A 17,791-nucleotide genomic window follows, 5' to 3' on the forward strand; every position below is an offset into this window, starting at 1 on the left:
TCTACTATAGTTATGAGCTCTCCCTTCTCCTGTTTCTTTATTTATTATCTGTTATTTAATATGATCTCACAGGTTTCTGTTTTTTTCCTTTGGTTTGTGATTCATTACTGTTTTAGTTAGTTTGATATTCAGATTGTCCTTCAAATGGACTCCTGTGTGACATGCACTTATCGTTGTTTGGAATATTTCCTTAATTTCTGTCATAACAAGATACCCTGGACTCACTTTGTACCTTCCATATGCCTTCCCTGGAATCAGCCATTTCTTCAAGGAGCCATAGTTCCTTTTTAATAGTCCAGGCTAAGATGTGGGTAGTGGATGTGCTCTTCTTCACTGCTATGGTGTCTTTGCTTCTAGGCCTTGTGGGCAGAGCTAGGAAATGTACTCAGGTACACACACCCCTGTATTTGTACATGCACATACATATATATGTTAGAGATCATGAGTTCATCCTGACAACTCCCAATTTCAGTCCATCCCAGCAGGGTTCTTCCTGCCTTGCCTTTCCTCATGACACGTTTGTGTCTCTCTTCTTTCACAGAAAGAACCCCATCTCCCAACTTTAGCGCATGTCCTTATTTCCTCAGTTCCATAATGCATCTGAAATAGTTTCATTGCTTTGCCCATTCTACTATAAAAACAACCTACGGAAGGAATATATGATTTATTTGCTATCTCCGTGTTAATTTAATTTTTGAATATATAGAGTATTATCATGTTTCTGAAAGTCAAAACTATATAATTCCCATCCATTCCATTTGCCCTTCCCCTTTTAGATATTAAACTTTCTTGCTATTTGGCATGTCCTTCTTGTGTTTCTTTTTTTAGATAAATAGATGTATTTTAAAGATAAGCAGATATATTTTCTTTTTATACAACAGTTTAACATGCTTTGTACTTTAGCATTTTGCTTTATTCTCTTAACCTTATGCATATGTATTTTTATAAATGTGTCATAAGTTGTTTTTATTTGTTTTTTTAAATGTGTATACCTTACCTCCCATCCTAAATCCTTTTTTGTTTTTAAAGATTTTATTTATTTATTTGACAGGTAGAGATCACAAGTAGGCAGAGAGGCAGGCAGAGAGAGAGAGAAGGAAGCAGGCTCCCTGCTGAGCAGAGAGCCCGATGTGGGGCTCGATCCCAGGACCCTGGGATCATGACCTGAGCTGAAGGCAGAGGCTTTAACCCACTGAGCCACCCAGGCGCTCCCCCCTTTTTTTTTTTAAAGACTTACTTATTTGAGGGATAGAGAGAAAGAATATGACCTGAGCTGAAATCAAGAGTCGAATGCTTAACTGACTGAGCTACCTGGGTACCCCACCTTCCATCCTAAATCTTAAATTTCTTCAAGGCTAGATCTTTGCTTTATTGGTCCTTAAAATCCCAAATGTACTATTTCTTACTTTGTGGTGTTGAGTAAGTTGTTTATCCTCTTTATAAGAAAGGGATGATATAGAGTTCTTGTGAAGAATTAATGTGTTAGTTAATACACACAAAACTTTTATGGAGTCCCTGACTCATTGTAAATGCTCACCATTAATTGTCCTATGTATGGAAGCTAGCCTCATGTATTATACATTCAATTATTTGATAAATACACATATGTCAAGTAACTTTATTTTGCTAGGTGCTAGGGAAATACTAATTAAAAAAACATAATTTGTGTACTCAAGGAGATCATAATAAGTTATTTTAAAAAAGCAAGTAACCCCTTAGCTGTTTGGTACTACTAGTCATTCTCTGGAAGCAGTCTTCACATTGTTTACATTTTGGGTGTCGAGTCATAAGAGGTAGAATAGTTAAAGATCAGGGCCTGATTTTCCCCAAGGGTTTATATGGGATACTGTGTCATAAAGGGGAAAAGCAATGAAGCAGGAGTCTGAGAACACAGTTCTGATTCTTATTCTGATACTTGTGATGTGGGCAAATTCCATTTCTTTTCCTTTTTTTTTTTTTTTTTAATTTTTAAAATTTATTTATTTATTTATTTATTTGACAGAGAGATCACAGTAGACGGAGAGGCAGGCAGAGAGAAGGGAGAAGCAGGCCCCCTGCCAAGCAGAGAGCCCGATGTGGGGCTCGATCCCAGGACCCTGAGATCATGACCTGAGCTTAAGGCAGAGGCTTAACCCACTGAGCCACCCAGGCCCCCCAAATCCCATTTCTTTTCTAAGCCTCATTTTTTTTTTTACAACTGATAAAAAAACAAGTTGGTTGTAGAAGCTAAGCTCCAAGGTGCCTTTTTTTTTTTTTTAAGATTTTATTTATTTATTTGACAAACAGAGATCACAAATAGGCAGAGAGGTAGGCAGAGAGAGAGAGAGAAGGAAACAGGTTCCCTGGCGAGCAGAGAGCCCAATGTGGGGCTCAATCCCAAGACCCTGGGATCATGACCTGAGCTGAAGGCAGAGGCATTAACCCACTGAGCCACCCAGGCGCCCCTCCAAGGTGCCTTTTAATTCTAAGTCTCTAGGCCTCTCCAGTGGGAAGGTCTAGACTGAATTCTGGGTGTGAGGCCTGGGTAGTATTGCTTATTTTCAAAAGGTATGATAAATTACCTTGATTTGGCACAGTAGTTCATAATGACTTCAAGAGCAGTCATTCTGAGTATGTGCTGTGCCTACTTAAACATCTTCAAGTGTACTACATTTATGATACCAGTTTTCTTCTTTTGTGTGGCCTTATCTTCATTTATCTTCATTTTTCTTTCTTCTTTTAATCTGACACAAATCAATCCCTGGTTTTTCTCTCATTTTATCTCTTCAAAGGAATTGCAGAGTATTTCACATACTATTTAGACTGTTAGTCATCTGTTAGGATTCTTTCCAGCCTCATCTCTCACTGTTCCTCTTTTCTCAAAATCTCACCACTCCAACCTCATCTTCTACCATGCTTCTCCCATATTGGTCTTCCTTCTGTTCCTTCAGTACACCCACCTGATTTTCCTCTGCTTATAGCTCTCATTGTCTAAATATTTGCATGGCTGACTCCTTTTAGACTTCAGATTTTGGCTCAAATTTCACTCCTCGAGACCCTCCTGACCACCCAAGCCAAGTCTGCCTTCTCTTCCAGTCCATCTTTCCATCTCTCCGTTTTATTTTCTTTGCTAATTTGTTCATTTGTTAATTGTCTTTCTGCACTAGAGTAGAGAAGAACAGGACCATGGTTTCTATTAGTTGCCACTGTACTCCCAGCACCTAGAACAATGTGTTGTAAATATTTATAATGGATGAACTAATTAATAAAGGCCCCATCTGCGCTGGTCTTACTAGTTGCTTCACAGTTTTTGAGTTTTCTTGTTTCCAATCTTTTATATAGTTATTATTTTTTTTAATTTGAGAGGTTAATGCAGAGGTTAATGCAAGTTAATGCAAGTTCTGATCTGAACTTATAGATCAGAGCCAGATTGTTCTTGAGGGTTTTTATGGGAGTTCCTGTGTCATAGGAGAAAGCACCTTTCAATGAATATCTGGGTACATGGGTTCTGCTCTAGGTCATTCATGATTTAGCGTTGGGTGTAGCCCCATCTGTTGATTTTAAAGGCTCAACCTCAGTGCTGTATGTTTAATAAAACCTGTGATTTTCATTTCTCAGCTGGAATGACTCTTACAGTCTTCTTTGGATTCCTAATTGCCTAGTTACAGCTCTGAGTGCATTCTGTCTGTATAAAGTTCCTCAAGTGGATGCCTTCATTTAATGACAATAAATCTTTTCTTAGAATCTAGGACACTCTCAGTTGCAAATGACAAACTGGAGTCAGACTGGCTTAAGAAAAAAGGGGCATTCATTGGCTCAAGAAACTAGAAAATCAAGGGGCAAGACTGACTTCAGGCATGGCTCTCTACCCAGGAACTCTACACCAGTCCTCACACCAATCTCTTGACTCTGCTTTCTTCTGTTTTGGCTTTATTCTTAGAGAATCTTTTCCACATGCTGGTAGGATAACCACTGGTAACTTCAGGCTGACTTTTTTCCAACAGAAGGGGGGCTTCTCTTCCCCAGTAATTTTATCAGATGTCCTGAAACTGATGCTCATTGACCTTGGTTAGGGTCACTTTTCCATTTCTGGATGGGTGTATGAACAGAGGGTTAATATTCTTGGTAACTAAACCTGAATTATTTGCCAACCCTTAGAGCCAGAGGGTGGGAGCAACCCTACCCAAATCACATGAGCTGAGAAAAATCTGGAACCTCCTACCAAAAGAAAGGAGATATGAATGCTGGCTAGGTAAAAACAGTAGGTATCCTCAGTAGTGTGCAGGCACTGGGTGTGTAAATTTAATTCACAGTTTGTAACCATCCTATAGCAATGTTGTTTATGTAGGAGATATGCACATTTAATTTCAGTGTCTTTTGGTAAGTACTAAGTTGAAGGGGTGTTCAGGGGACTGTGGACATAGAACAGGGTTGTTTAGGTGCCCAGTCTCCTGGAAGGTTTTTGAAAGTTTCCTGGAAAGAACAATGTCTGGTTGGAGGACTGAAAGAAAACTAAGAGCTGCCTTTATTTAGAGAAAAGAAAAGGGTGAGGAAGGGCATTCTAACCTAAGGGAATAGCATGAACAAAGAATGGGCACATTATAGGTCATTATTATCAGATCTTAAAAATGGAAAGTGGTCAGAGATGAAGCTGGAGAAGTAAGTAGGGTCTAGGTCATGGGTACTTCTTTAGTCATGCGTAAGAACATGATCTGGTTGATGGGGAGCCATTGAAGGGAAGAGGAATAATCAGCCTATAACATATCCTAATATATATGTCCAGCAAACAGTTGGAATATGTCATTTCATAAGAGGTCAGTGCTGGAAATAAGGATTTAGGAGTTGGCAGCAGGTAGGGAATACTTAAAATTATAGAATCAGGATGGGTTGAGGGAAAAGGAATAGGGTGAGACAAGTAGAGGGCTAGGCTAGAACTCCAGGTGATGCTGTGTTTAAGGGGCTGAAAAAGAAGGATCAGTACATACAAGAGCCTAAGGAGGAATGCTTGTAAGGGTGGGGGCAGAACTGGAAGATGGTGGTATTAGAAAAGTCAAAGAAAACTGGAAACAACTCAAGACCCATCATCAGGAGAATGGCAAATTATGGTATATGTATAAAATGAACTACCACACAACAAGAAGAATCAGCAACTGATACTTGGAATAATACGGATAAGCTTAACAGACAGTATGTTAGGTATAAGAAGCCAAACACAAATTAGAAAGGATTTAAGATCTCATTTGTATGCATTTTAAAGACAGGTAAAATTAATTTACAGTGAGACAGAAGAACCATTACCTTTGGGCAAGGGGAACAGTGACTCGGTTTGAGCAGTATTTTTTTTTTTAAGATTTTATTTATTTATTTGACATAGAGAGAGAGATCACAAGTAGGCAGAGAGGCAGGCAGAGAGAAGGGGAAGCAGACTCCCTGCAAAGCATAGAGCCCAACATGGGGCTCAATCACAGGACCCTGAGATCATGACTTGAGCTGAAGGCAGAGGCTTGACCCACTGAGTCACCCAGGTGCCCCTGGTTTAAGCAGTATTGACTTGGAAGGGGCATGAGGGGACCTTCTAAATGGGTGATGGGAATATTCCAGATCTTGATCTAGGTTGCAGTTAGAAAGGCATATACACATGTGAACGTTTCTTGAATTGTGCTCTGAAGATTTGTGCACTTTATGTAAGTTATACCTCAGTTTTCAAGAAGGCCAAAGGATTAGAGAATTTCAAGAAGGAATGAGTGGACCATAGTGTTAGGTGGTGTCAAGAGAAGTACTAAGGTAAGTAGATAGGTGTATGATAAATGTATGTTTGGGTGAGAACAATAGTGCTGACTTACATGATGCTAACATATTTCTGGTAGGTGCACAATGTATATAGTTACCTTCTGGTGAGCTGAATTGAATTGTTGATGGGCAGTAATCTTTTTCTTATTTAGGCAAGAAATTCTGCCTATGAATGGATCAATACATCTCTGGCCAAGCCATTAGAAGAAAAGGAAGAAGGAGAGAAACAGTTGGAAACAGAAAAAACTGACCAAATCAATAAAAATTCAATAGAGGTACCAAAGCAACTAAACCTTTTTTCTTTTTTAATGGTGTGGAGATGTTGGTATCACGATCAGGGACGTAGGCACCTTCTGTTTTGTTGCATCACTACTCATCATTTCGACCTTGTAATCCAAGATTGTAGCAGTCTTGTTCCAGACTGTAGAATGAAAGAAGGAGTGAAGAAAAAGAGACTAAGGGTTTGTGTGTGTTGTATGTATCATGAGGAAAGTTCCCAGAAGCTGCTATAAGCCCCTTTTTATCTAAATCTTTTGGCCAAAACTTAGTCACGTGGTCACATCTGACTTCAGGGGAGCTTCTGTTTTTGTAGTTATGAGCCCAGCTTGTAAAATGACATCCCTGCCCTGGTAGAAGAGGAGGTTTACTGAAGAGCAGCTATTGGTCTCTGCTGCTTTCAAGATACCGAATCCTCCAGTATGAGAGAAGCAAGCTGACAGCATTTCCTCTGGGCTAAAAACAAAACAAAATAAAAGCCAATGCCTTGTTTTGTTTTTCTGTTCAGGATATTCATGCATTTGCAATCCGGAGCCTAGCAGAACTGACTGCCTGCTCAATTGAACTGTTTCACAAAACAGCAGCTCTGGTTCTGCATGGCCAGAAGCAGGAAGTGACCGCCATAGAAAGGAGCAGAGCTCTTTCCCAGTAAGTATAAAGGGTATTCCTTAAGGGGTGCAAATTGATCAGAGTTTTCTCAGCTTCCTTCCAAAGTTTTAAGAAACTTTCCTCTCAACAAGATACTATTCTCAGGTTAGAGATTTGTTCATTTTGGGTTTTAGTTATTAAGTAGCCAAAGGGGTTATTTCTTTTCATTGACCCATAGGTCTACATTATAAATGTTTTTATTAACTGGTTGTTTTAGTAATTATTTTTTATTGTTGATAATCTGAAACTAGTTCTCAGATACTGGTTTTAATAAAAATAAAATTTTACATAAATAAAAACAGTAGTTCTTTTTAAATTTTTTTTAAGATTTTATTTATTTATTTGATAGAGGGGGAGAGAGCTAGTGCATAAACAGGGGGAGCGTGAGGCAGAGGGAGAAGCAGGCTCCGTGCTTAATAGAGAGCCTGATATGGGGCATGATCCCTGGGATCATGACCTGAGCCAAAGGCAGAGGCTTAACAGACCAAGCCACCCAGGTGCCCCAAAACAGAGAATAGTTCTAAGAACCTGAATTCTTAATAATGGTTATATTCATTATTGAGAGCTAATTATGTGCTAGGCAGCATGCTAAGGGAGTTAGGTGTATCATTTCTAATTTTTACAGTAATTCTAAAGGTAAATGATTAGTCCCACTTTAAAGAAAATAAGGAAACACTCTCAAGAAAAATGAAATAATCTGCCCAGTTTCTGCTGACAGGGATTTAATCCCAGGCTAGGCTAAGTCCCTAAGCCCCCTTTCCCACCATATTGCTGATTTTGAATAAAAATTTCAAAAATAATAGAAAATAGATAGTCACAAGAGAAAAAAATACATCTGCTGCTTTCTAAATAAATCTAATTAAATATTGAGAATTTTCATTGGAAAAAAATTTGTGAGAATGTTTAGTGTGTTAGGATTGGGAGGGACCCTTGATGTTTTCCAGACCTATACTTCACTGTTCTCTGACATCCCACAACAGAGGGCTGGTTTTGTCTTCAACATACTTAGGATGAGGGACTCGACTTCATGGTGTCCTGTTCTTTGGAAAAGTGGCTATTTCTACTTGTCCACCTATATATCTGTGTTTATATGTACACACACATATATATGTGTACAGTAGGTGTATTTGTGTATAAACACACACACATATGTATAGTCTCCCCATTAATCATCAAATAAGTTAGAATCCATGGAGGGGCGCCTGGGTGGCTCTGCATTTGGCTCAGGTCATGATCTCGGGATCCTGGGATTGAGCCTCCAGTAGGGCTCTCTGCTCAGCGGGGAACCTGCTTCCTCCCTCTTTCTCTGCCTGCCTTTCTGCCTACTTGTGATCTCTGACTGTCAAATAAATAAATAAAATCTTAAAAAAAAAAAAAAAAGAAAAGAAAAGAATCCATGGAAACTGGGCCTTTGCTTGTTTACTGATAAATTGCCAAAGCTTAGTTGGTATATAGAAGACTTCCAGTAAATATTTCTTGAATGAATGCATGCATATTTATTTTAAATACATTTGTGAATGGAATGTAAGATCTTTTAAGTACTGTCTTATCTCCTTAAAATGTATTTTCATTATTTCCTTTCACTTAACTTGAAAATCTAGTACTTTCTAGAGGATTATGAAGAAAAAATGATTTTCCAAGGACTGAGACTCCTCTTCCTGTAGCATGAATGCCTGCTCACATGGGTCCCCAGATACACTAGGTAGCTGATGAAGGCATATTTACTGCCTTTTAAAAAAGCTTGCTTCTTTGACATTTACTACCAGGGGTGATTTGTTTTCTTATAGTTGTTAAATATGCTTATTTAAAAAAAAGAGAGAGAAAGAAAAACAAAAATAGGAGCCTTCCTGACTTTGCTCACTTCTTTCCTAGGATGACAGTTGTGTTGTGTAAAGAGTTGTCTTCTCTGTCCAAGGAGTTTACTACCTGCCTAACAACTGCTGGGGTAAGAATATGATTGCCTTTTATTGGGCTAATGTCTGTTCTGTGGGCTTTTTAAAAACAGCTCTATTAATATAAAGTTTTCATACCATAAAATGTTCCCATTTCAAGTGTACCATTCAGTGGTTATTATTATATCTACAGAGTTGTGCAACCATGACCATAATCTAATTTTAGATGGTTTTCATCATCCCATAGAAAACCTTATACCATTAGCAGTTGCTCCCATTCCCTTCCCTTCCACACTTTACTGGTGCTAAACATCACTAATCTGCTTTCCATCTATAGACTTTCCTGTTCTGGACATTTTATATATATGGTATCATACAACATGTGGTATTTTGTGGCTGATTTCTTTCAGTTACCCTAACGTTTTTAAGGTTCATCCACATTGTAGCATGTATCAGTACTTACTTTAATAACCAAATAATCTTTTTGAACATATACCACATTTTTCTGTTCATCAATTCATAGACATTTAGATTGTTTCCATTTTTCAGCTATATGAGTAATGTTGCTACAGACATGCATGTGTGCTTTCCTTTCTCTTGGATAGGTAGGAGTGGGATTGCTTGGTCATGTGGGTGGTATGGGCCATTGAATAACTGCCAAACTGTTCTACAAAGTGGCTGTACCATTTTACATTCTTGCAAGCAATGTATGAAAGTTCCAATTTCTCCACATCCTCGTCAACACTTGCTGTTGTCCATTGTTTTTTGTTTTTGTTTTATTTTGTTTTTACATTTTAGCCATCCTAGTAGGTATCAAGTGGTATCTCATTGCAGCTTTTATTTGCATTTCCCTAATCGCTAATGATGTTGAACTTCTTTTCATGTACTTGTTGGCCATTTGTATGTCTTCTTTAGAGAATGTCTTTTCTAGTTTTGCCTACTTTCAAATTTGTTTTTTTAAAAGTTATTTTATAAATTGGGTTATTTATTTCATTATTTATCTTTCTGTCATTTATTATTTTAATTATTTGTCTTTTTATTACTTACCATTGTTGAGTTGTAAAAATGCTTTATATATTCTGGGCATAGGTTTGTTATCAGATACATGATATACATGTATTTTCTCCCAGGCCATGGGTTGTTTTTTTTTTGTTTTTTTTTTTTCTTTCTTGGTAGTGTCTTTGCACAAAAGTTTTTAATATATGTCTAGTTTGTCATTGTTCTCTTTTATCACTGTTCAGTACTTTGGGTATATTGTATCTAAAGAATCTTTGCCTAACCAAGATCATGAAGATTTACTCCTGTGTTTTCTTCTAAGAGTTTTATTGTAGCTCTTACTTGTACGTCTATAATCCATTTTGAGTTAATTTTTTATGTAGGGTACGAGGTGGGGGTGCACTTTCATTCTTTTGCATGTGGATTTCTAGTCATCTCAGCACTATTTGGTGAAAAGCATTTCCATATTGAATTGTCTTGGCCCTTTTGTCAAAAGCAATTAATCATAGATATACAGGTTTATTTCTGGACTCTCATTTTTGTTTTACTGGTTTTATGTGTGTGTATCTATATGCCAGTACCATTTTGTCTTGATTACTGTAGCTTTGTGGTAAGTTTTGAAATCAAGATTGTAAATCTTCCAGCTTTTTCAAGATCTTTTTTCAAGATCTTTTATTTTTGGGGGGGCCCATGCATTTTCATGTGAATTTTAGGATCACCTTGTCTTTGTTTAGCTGATCCTTGCGACTTATTTTTGTTTTCTCCTTTTATGAAATTTGCAATGTATTTTGTGCTACTCTTTGATTCCTGTACTGGAAATGTAGACCTTGATAAAATAAAAACCTCAACGTTTGGCTCTAGGTTTTTGGTGTTTTTTTTTTTTTTTTTAAGATTTTGTTTATTTATTTGATACAGAGAGAGAGATCTCAAGGAGGCAGAGCAGCAGGCAGAGAGCGGGAGTGGAGGGGAAGCAGGCTCCCCACTGAGCAGAGAGCCCAATGTGGGGCTCGATGCAGCACTCGATCCCAGGACCCTAAGATCATGACCTGAGCCGAAGGCAGTGGCTTAACCCACTGAGCAACCCAGGTGCCCTCGTTTGGCTCTAGTTTTAAGGAGCGGTCCCTTACTTAGACTATTACAATCCTTATACTTTGCAGTTGCCAACCAGGAGTAGAGTTGTAATTAAAACAACTAACTTTTTTTCTTTCTTCTAAAGGAATTGTAAAAATTTACTGAAGGTGTGTAAACTATAGAACATGATCAGAAATCAGTAACCACAAATTAGGATAAAATCAGGGCATTTTAAATGAGCAGATAAAAATCATTTTGTGGTAAAACCAGATTCATAGATACAAAGAACAGATTGGTTGTTGCCAGCAGTAGAGGAGTAAAGGGTGGCCTAAATAGGTGACGGGGATTAAAAGGTCTAAACTTGCAGTTATAAAAAAAGGTATGGGGTATAATGTACAGCATAGTATAGTTAATAATTCTGTATTGCATATTCAAAAGTTGCTCAGAGAATAGGTCTTGAAACTTCTCATCACAAGAAAAATATTTTGTAGCTATGTATGGTGACACATGTTAACTAGACTTATTGTGGTGATCATTTTACAGTTTACGTAGATACCAAATCTTGTACACCTGAAACTAAATGGTGTTGTGCATCAGTTATACCTCAATTTTTAAAAAATCACTTTGTGATAAATATGTAAGTGTCAGTGTGGCAGCAGATTCTGGGCCTTCCAACTCATTTAAGAACGTAGTCCAAATTAATTTTTCTTTATGATTTTAGATTATTCCTGTAAGGGATAGTCCTGGGATATCTCTTTTCCCCTTAATATTGTCTTTAAAAGAGCTTCTGGGATTCTTGAAGTTAATCTTCTGAGGCCAAATCTTTTCATGTTTCATAAAGATACTTTAAACCTGCAAGTGAGCTATAAAGTGCTAACACATAATAAGTTTCCATGATGTATTTCCATGTTTTTCAAATAGCCCATCTTAAAAACCATTGAGTATTTTGAGCACATGTTCCGTATCTGCATATTCTGTTACAAAATTATTCTAATGTTTCTGATCATATGTATCATTTCTACCTCCTCTTCCAAAATGAAGATACTTTTTAAAGTCAATTAAAAAACTACAAAGGAATACACCATCAATTGGACAGCACAGGAAGACAAAAAGAAAGAAATCTAAAGCACTTTTGGAGATGATGTTTTGCTCTTTCTCAGTCCAGAATTCTTCTGTGCTTAAATTATGTGTGTGTGTGTGTGTGTGTGTGTGTGTGTGTGTGTGTGTATGTGTATGTGTTTCCAAGTGGGATCACACTCTGCCTCCTGGTGCTTACTTAACAGTGTGTCTTCTGTCCTAGGTCAAAGAAAAGGCAGACATCCTTAATCCCCTCATCACTGCAGTATTTCTAGAGGTCAGTAGTTAATTTTAAGTCTAACTTTTAAGGTATTATGTATTATTAATGAGCTCTTTTTCAGTCTTTATTTTTTGACTTTTTTTTTTTATCAGATTGGTAATTTGGCCATACTGATGCAGTTATGACCAAAATGGTGTGTAGTTGATGCAAATTCCCTGTTGATTATTACAAAGCATAATGATGAAGCTGCTGCGTGAAGTGCAAACCGGCAGTAGGCTGTCGGTAGTCAGTCCTGCCCACTGGCTGCTGGTGGATGATCCTTAGTCATGAAACACCTTCTAGAGACCAGGGGTAAACCTGAAGGGCTGAAAATTACAAACAGGCAAACGCTGCTTCTGAAAGGAGTAAAGTTTATACAGGGAAGACTTTTTACAAAACAAGACAAAACATTCCTTGCTAAGAAATTTGCTTTGTTTTGTCAAAGGTGCTTGTGTTTACAGAATCCTTATCAGTCCATTAGATCTAAGGAAGGGGGTGGGTTAAGTCCTTGGGAAAGGGGGATGTAAGAGGATCACATGATGGATTATATTGCCTTCCTTTTTTTTTTTTAAAGATTTTTATTTATTTATTTGATAGACAGAGATCACAAGTAGGCAGAGAGGCAGGCAGAGAGAGAGAGGGGGAAGCAGGCTCCCCGCTGAGCAGAGAGCCTGATGTGGGGCTCAATCCCAGGACCCTGAGATCATGACCTGAGCTGAAGGCAGAGGCTTAACCCACTGAGCCACCCACGTGCCCCATTATATTGCCTTCTTGTGCGACCCTTTCTGTATTCCAAATTTTAAAAACTCTGTCTTATCAGTTGTGCAAACAATTTAGATGTTTGATATTCCGTTTAAAATATATTTATGTAAGTCAGGGGAGATAATTGGTTAGGTTTTAAGTAGGAATTGAAAAAAGTTTTTTAACTATTGGACTATTACTTCTTTAGTTTTAAATTCTTTTAAAATTATCACCAAGGAATTGCTTTTAATTCCTTAATTGCACAGTTTCCCTTGAATATCAGGATAATTATTCTGATAATTAACACTTAGTGTTTTTGAAAATTTGTGATTTAGTAGGTGGCAGAGTAGTAGTATAGGTGAGAAGTTTGCAAACCAGGAGTCTAGTCCTGTCCTGGGCCTCCCCTGATTTGACCCTGGACCACGCATTTACCTTCTTGACAGTCTCATTATCTTTATATGCAATATAAGAGATCTAACCAGATGATCTCTGAGACCTCTTTTGGTTGGAAAATTTGGCAGCAAATGTCACATTAAAGTTTAAATAGGAGTACATGCTATTGATAAATCCAAAAACGGTAAAAACACTTAATAGGTTTTCCTTATTGCTGTTTCGATTTGGTTGTTCTTGATTACATATCTGAAACACTCTTGTCCTTTTAATTGTACATTTTTATCTTAATGTAATGAACGCTCTATTATTCTCCTGGAAGATTAGAACTTATTAGATATTAATGAAGTCTGGAAAACTCTGAGCATGGAAATTTCATGATGCTTCTCGTAAATATGTCTGTTATACCACATAGAAATTTCTCTATACTTATCATCTGAAAGCAGTTTTCCTTGTTCGTATTTGTAGTCTCTGTCTTGTATTCACTAATTTTATTGAGTCCATGGAAGCAGAGCTGTCATAGTAGACTGAAAATCCTGTTCGTGTAAGAGTCATAGCCTTCTAAAGTCCCTTGAGTAATTGACTAAAAGGTTGTGACAGAACCTACCCATTTAGTAGAGGAATAAATAAGCTTCAAATGCCAAATTCAAGCAGGATGTCAAAGAACAGCTACCATTTCCGATGGACAAGTTGGACAAAAATGCTGATATTCTTTTTTGGTACTGTCATATCTTTTTTTTTTAACCTTTTTTTTTATTATGTTACGTTAGTCACCATACAGTACATCATTAGTTTCTGATATAGTGTTCCATGATTCATGTTTGCATATAACACTCAGTGCTGCATGCAGTACTTGCCCTCCTTAATGGCCCAGTGATGGGTACTTCATATCTTAAGAGCTAGATCATTCTTTCCTCTCTAACTAACTTGAGTTTATGCTTTTGTTTCCCAGGTTACAGATTCAGTTAGATTGTACAAACTAATCTGGTTTTTTGTTGTCTTTTTAGTATATTTTCTCTTTTAAGTGACTGTGATACTTTCTTTTTTTCAATCTTGACAGGCCTCAAACAGTGCTTCCTATATTCAAGACGCCTTTCAGCTGCTCTTACCTGTACTGGAGATCTCTCTCATTGAGAACAAAACTGAATTACCAGAGGAATGAGCTGCAGGCCCAGGGTCTTTGTCAGAACATTGAAGAACAGAGAAGATTCAACCCATAACTTGTGACAGCCAAGAAATGTCACTTTCTTTTGGGTACCCCTGAAGAAATGAAGGAGAAAGGATTATTTTAGTGTATAAAATTTAGGCAGGAGAGCAGGTTTAAAGGAGGTTTGTTGCCTTCACTGCTTGGCTAAAATATTCAGGTCTTTATACTGCCCTTCCAAGTTGTTAGAATTACTAAATTATTTGAGAAGAAACTTTTATGGGAAGTTCAAGAATAATAGCTCTAGGTAAAGGTTAATGGGATACTCGGGCAAAAATATTGGTCTTTCTTGGACATGATGCAAAACACTAACAGTTATGTTATGGTTCTGTGTGATTTAGCAGCCCACTGATAGAATTGTTTGTGAAGCAAGAGAGAAACAACTTAATTTAGTATTCTAGAATTCCTGTGCTTGATCTCTTGATGCCATTATCTTTCTCCTTTCTGTAATAAAATATGTGGCTTTAGGAAAACAGTATATAGAAATTGTAATGATTACCTAAAGTCTTTGGACTTGGTTAGAAAGTACTCTTCATGTACTCTTTAATTCTAGTAGTTGTTATGGCATGGAGGAGAAACATCTGAAGTATACGCGAAGCCACATGAATTAACTACGGCAAAGTGCCCTTTGGCTTCAAATTGTTCTCCTGTCCTAAGGTGACAAGCTTCAAGTTGTAGTTGAACCCACTCAACTGGGTTCCAGACAAACAAGTGTAACTTAAAGAACCATTTCATGTTTGCGGGTATTCTGAGTCTCTCCAGGGTGTCTTTCATGCATACCTTATGTGCAGGGTAAATTCTGTAACAGCCAGCTCCAAAGGAGTATTGAAGCTCTTTTAGTAATGGGGTTTTTGTTATGTGAATATTGTTGAAGGGGATTATAGAGTCCCATAGAAATCATTTGGAACAGGATTTAACCTGTAAGACACAATATGTTTCTCCTTATTCTTTTTTGTTTTGGTTTAATGTATTTCTTAGCATGTTTATAAATATAACTTTTATCCTTTAAATCTTAAGCCTTCCTTTGCTCTCTTCAACAATGTAAGGGCCACTAAGGTGTTATCTTCCTAAAAGTTATTTGGTATCCACTCTATCCACTCTTTTTTAAAAATTCTCCCAACTTTATGGTTGGAGGTAAATATTGTGAGCTCTACTGCTCATCTTCTAAAATCTTTAAATAAAATGTAATAATTATGTTAATTGATCTTTTACTTACTTACTTTACTTACTATTCCAAATATAAGCCCCAGTATTTTTTTAGACCACAGAAATAGCAAAACAAGTCTCTAACATTGACTGATCTCAACACTATTTCTATGTAATTGCCTTCTTTGGGGGAAGGGAGCAGTTTGTAAGCAAGGAGGAAATAAATAGATTTGGGCTAAAAAGATACTCCATTAGCACTAAAATGTTACTCTGCTTATATTCTGTTCTATATGATCCAAAAGCTTTTGGAACAGTTCTTTTTAAGATAAATCTCACCCTTCCCAAAGTAATTAATTCTGAAATTTCAGAAAAAAACAGTTGCCTATGGTTACTAAAGCTGGTGTCCCCAGTCCTGATTTGTTGCCTCAAGCCCAGTTTGTGTGTCTGAATCTGGTTTCGAAGCTGCTCACACCACTGACCACCTGTTCAGATGCTTGTACAGTTGTGGCTTGCAGTTTTTACTTTTCAATCTAGAAACATAGCTAAGGTTTTTCTTTCAAGGAGAGGGATATCGATATGGGGACAGACCAGTGACTCTTCTTATGCATCTATCCAGATACGCACCTGAATATGACCAGTTTTAGGTTAGATCATGCAAAAGGCAGATGTGAATCACTGCCTCTTTTTTCTTACTTATCCCTCTGGTCAGCTTCCCCCACCCACCCAAATGTCCTTTTAAGGATTTAGGAGACCATCAGTGAAACGATGAAAGGACCAATTAATTCTGAATAACAATTGCCTACCTTTAACCTGAATATAATCAAAAAGAATGAAAGTTCCTTGATTGAGTAGAGAGAAGAACATAACGATTCTTTGGCAGGCAAAAACGTAAATTCAGGGGATGCTTTGAAACTTACTGGATTATGGCAAGGAGTTTTGGATGGTGCATGCTTCATTCTGTTTGGGGTGGATACAAGATGTAGTTTCCTGATGCTTTTGGTGCTATTTCTTTTAAATTTTCTCTTGTCTTTTTACTGCTATGTCCTAATGTGTGCTACAAAACCCCCGTTTTGCAATTCACTTAACACCTTATTGGTAAAATATTATTACTGGGGTAAGATGCTTTTCTTCCTACTATTGGGATCTATTGGGAACTTTAAAGGCTGTGATTAAAAGAGACATTAATTTGGTGTAAAAGAAATAGAAACATCTACAAACTAATTCTTGTTTTTTCTTTTTATAATGCCTTGCAGGTGTGTTAAGGACAAGCTATATTTACCTTACTTGCTTTTGATAGTTTTTTTTTTAAGGCATAGACACCTAAATTGACAGGTTTATGAAACGTGAATCTACAGTCCATGTGGCTGGCTGTTGGGTCCCCCAAAATTAGGTACCCCAATAATGGGTCCGTGATTAAAGGAGCGAGACTGATACAAAATAAAGGTCAAGTAAAACTTTATTTCGCGCCAAGCATCAGGAATCATACCGACCGTCAAACAGACGGGTCGGGGCCTCCCTGCTTTCCAGACTGACTTTTATAGAGCAAAGGCCATGTGGTTGGGCCTGGCCACACACAGGTGGCCAATAAGATTGTAACACACCCAGGAAACTCCACAGTGATGCTAGGCGACCAACTGAATTACAATTTACCCTAGTAGACATCTGAACCAGCCTATTTAGGATTGGTGCCAAAAGGCTCCCAAAGGGCGGGGCCCATACTCCTTGGTAGCTAGGAGACAGTATGCGCGCCCCCTACTGATTGAATACCTCCACCTGGCCTGACCCACCCTTGTACTTGGACTTTGTTACCTGGGACTGGTTTCCCGGACTTGCTTTTAAATAAGGTCAATTTAAGTTTTAGAACAAAATGGCAGGTCAACTGGGGTGGGACTGCTCTGGCTGAATAGGCCCCTACACTGGCATTCATAGGAATCTGAAATGAGTGTGATGCACGAATGTGGATTTTCTAGGCCTATAATTAGGAAACAAGGCCTTGTCAGTCCTACCCCGAATGAGGACCTTCTCTTTCTTACTTGTTTTTATCTAAAGACCTACTTAAAGGAGAGGTGTTTATAAGTAGCTGTTGATGTCATCATTTGAGAAATAGACCTCTTTTTTTCTAGGTGTATTCTGAGTTTTAAAGGTGGGAATATTCTTCCAGTTGGAAAAACCCAGATTAAAACTGTACTAACAGGGGTCCCTCAACAAGCATGATATTTCACAAATGTCAGAGATTGAAATCTTTTACTCCTTACCAATATAATGTGATGTTCATTTTCATATAAGACTTAAAATGAAGCATTTGAGAAATGAGGAAGTTCT

The 17,791-nt window shown here is 37.6% G+C and overlaps 1 protein-coding gene across 7 annotated transcripts in view; it reads left to right on the plus strand.

Annotated features, from left to right (window-relative positions):
• Positions 1 to 16,690, plus strand: part of FAM114A2 (family with sequence similarity 114 member A2) — a 34,450-nt gene extending 17,760 nt beyond the window's left edge. For all 7 annotated transcript variants that reach the window (XM_082725140.1, XM_082725144.1, XM_082725141.1 and 4 more), the window contains exons 10-14: positions 5,922 to 6,044; positions 6,554 to 6,693; positions 8,566 to 8,638; positions 11,953 to 12,006; positions 14,180 to 16,690. In XM_082725140.1, the coding sequence (XP_082581266.1) occupies positions 5,922 to 6,044; positions 6,554 to 6,693; positions 8,566 to 8,638; positions 11,953 to 12,006; positions 14,180 to 14,281 (492 nt within the window). In that variant the 3' untranslated portion in view covers positions 14,282 to 16,690. The remainder of the gene's footprint in view (positions 1 to 5,921; positions 6,045 to 6,553; positions 6,694 to 8,565; positions 8,639 to 11,952; positions 12,007 to 14,179) is intronic.
• The last annotated feature ends 1,101 nt before the right edge of the window (positions 16,691 to 17,791 follow it).

This window comes from Mustela nivalis, assembly GCF_964662115.1.
Source record: "Mustela nivalis genome assembly, chromosome: 3".
NCBI classification, from domain to species: Eukaryota; Metazoa; Chordata; class Mammalia; order Carnivora; family Mustelidae; genus Mustela; species Mustela nivalis.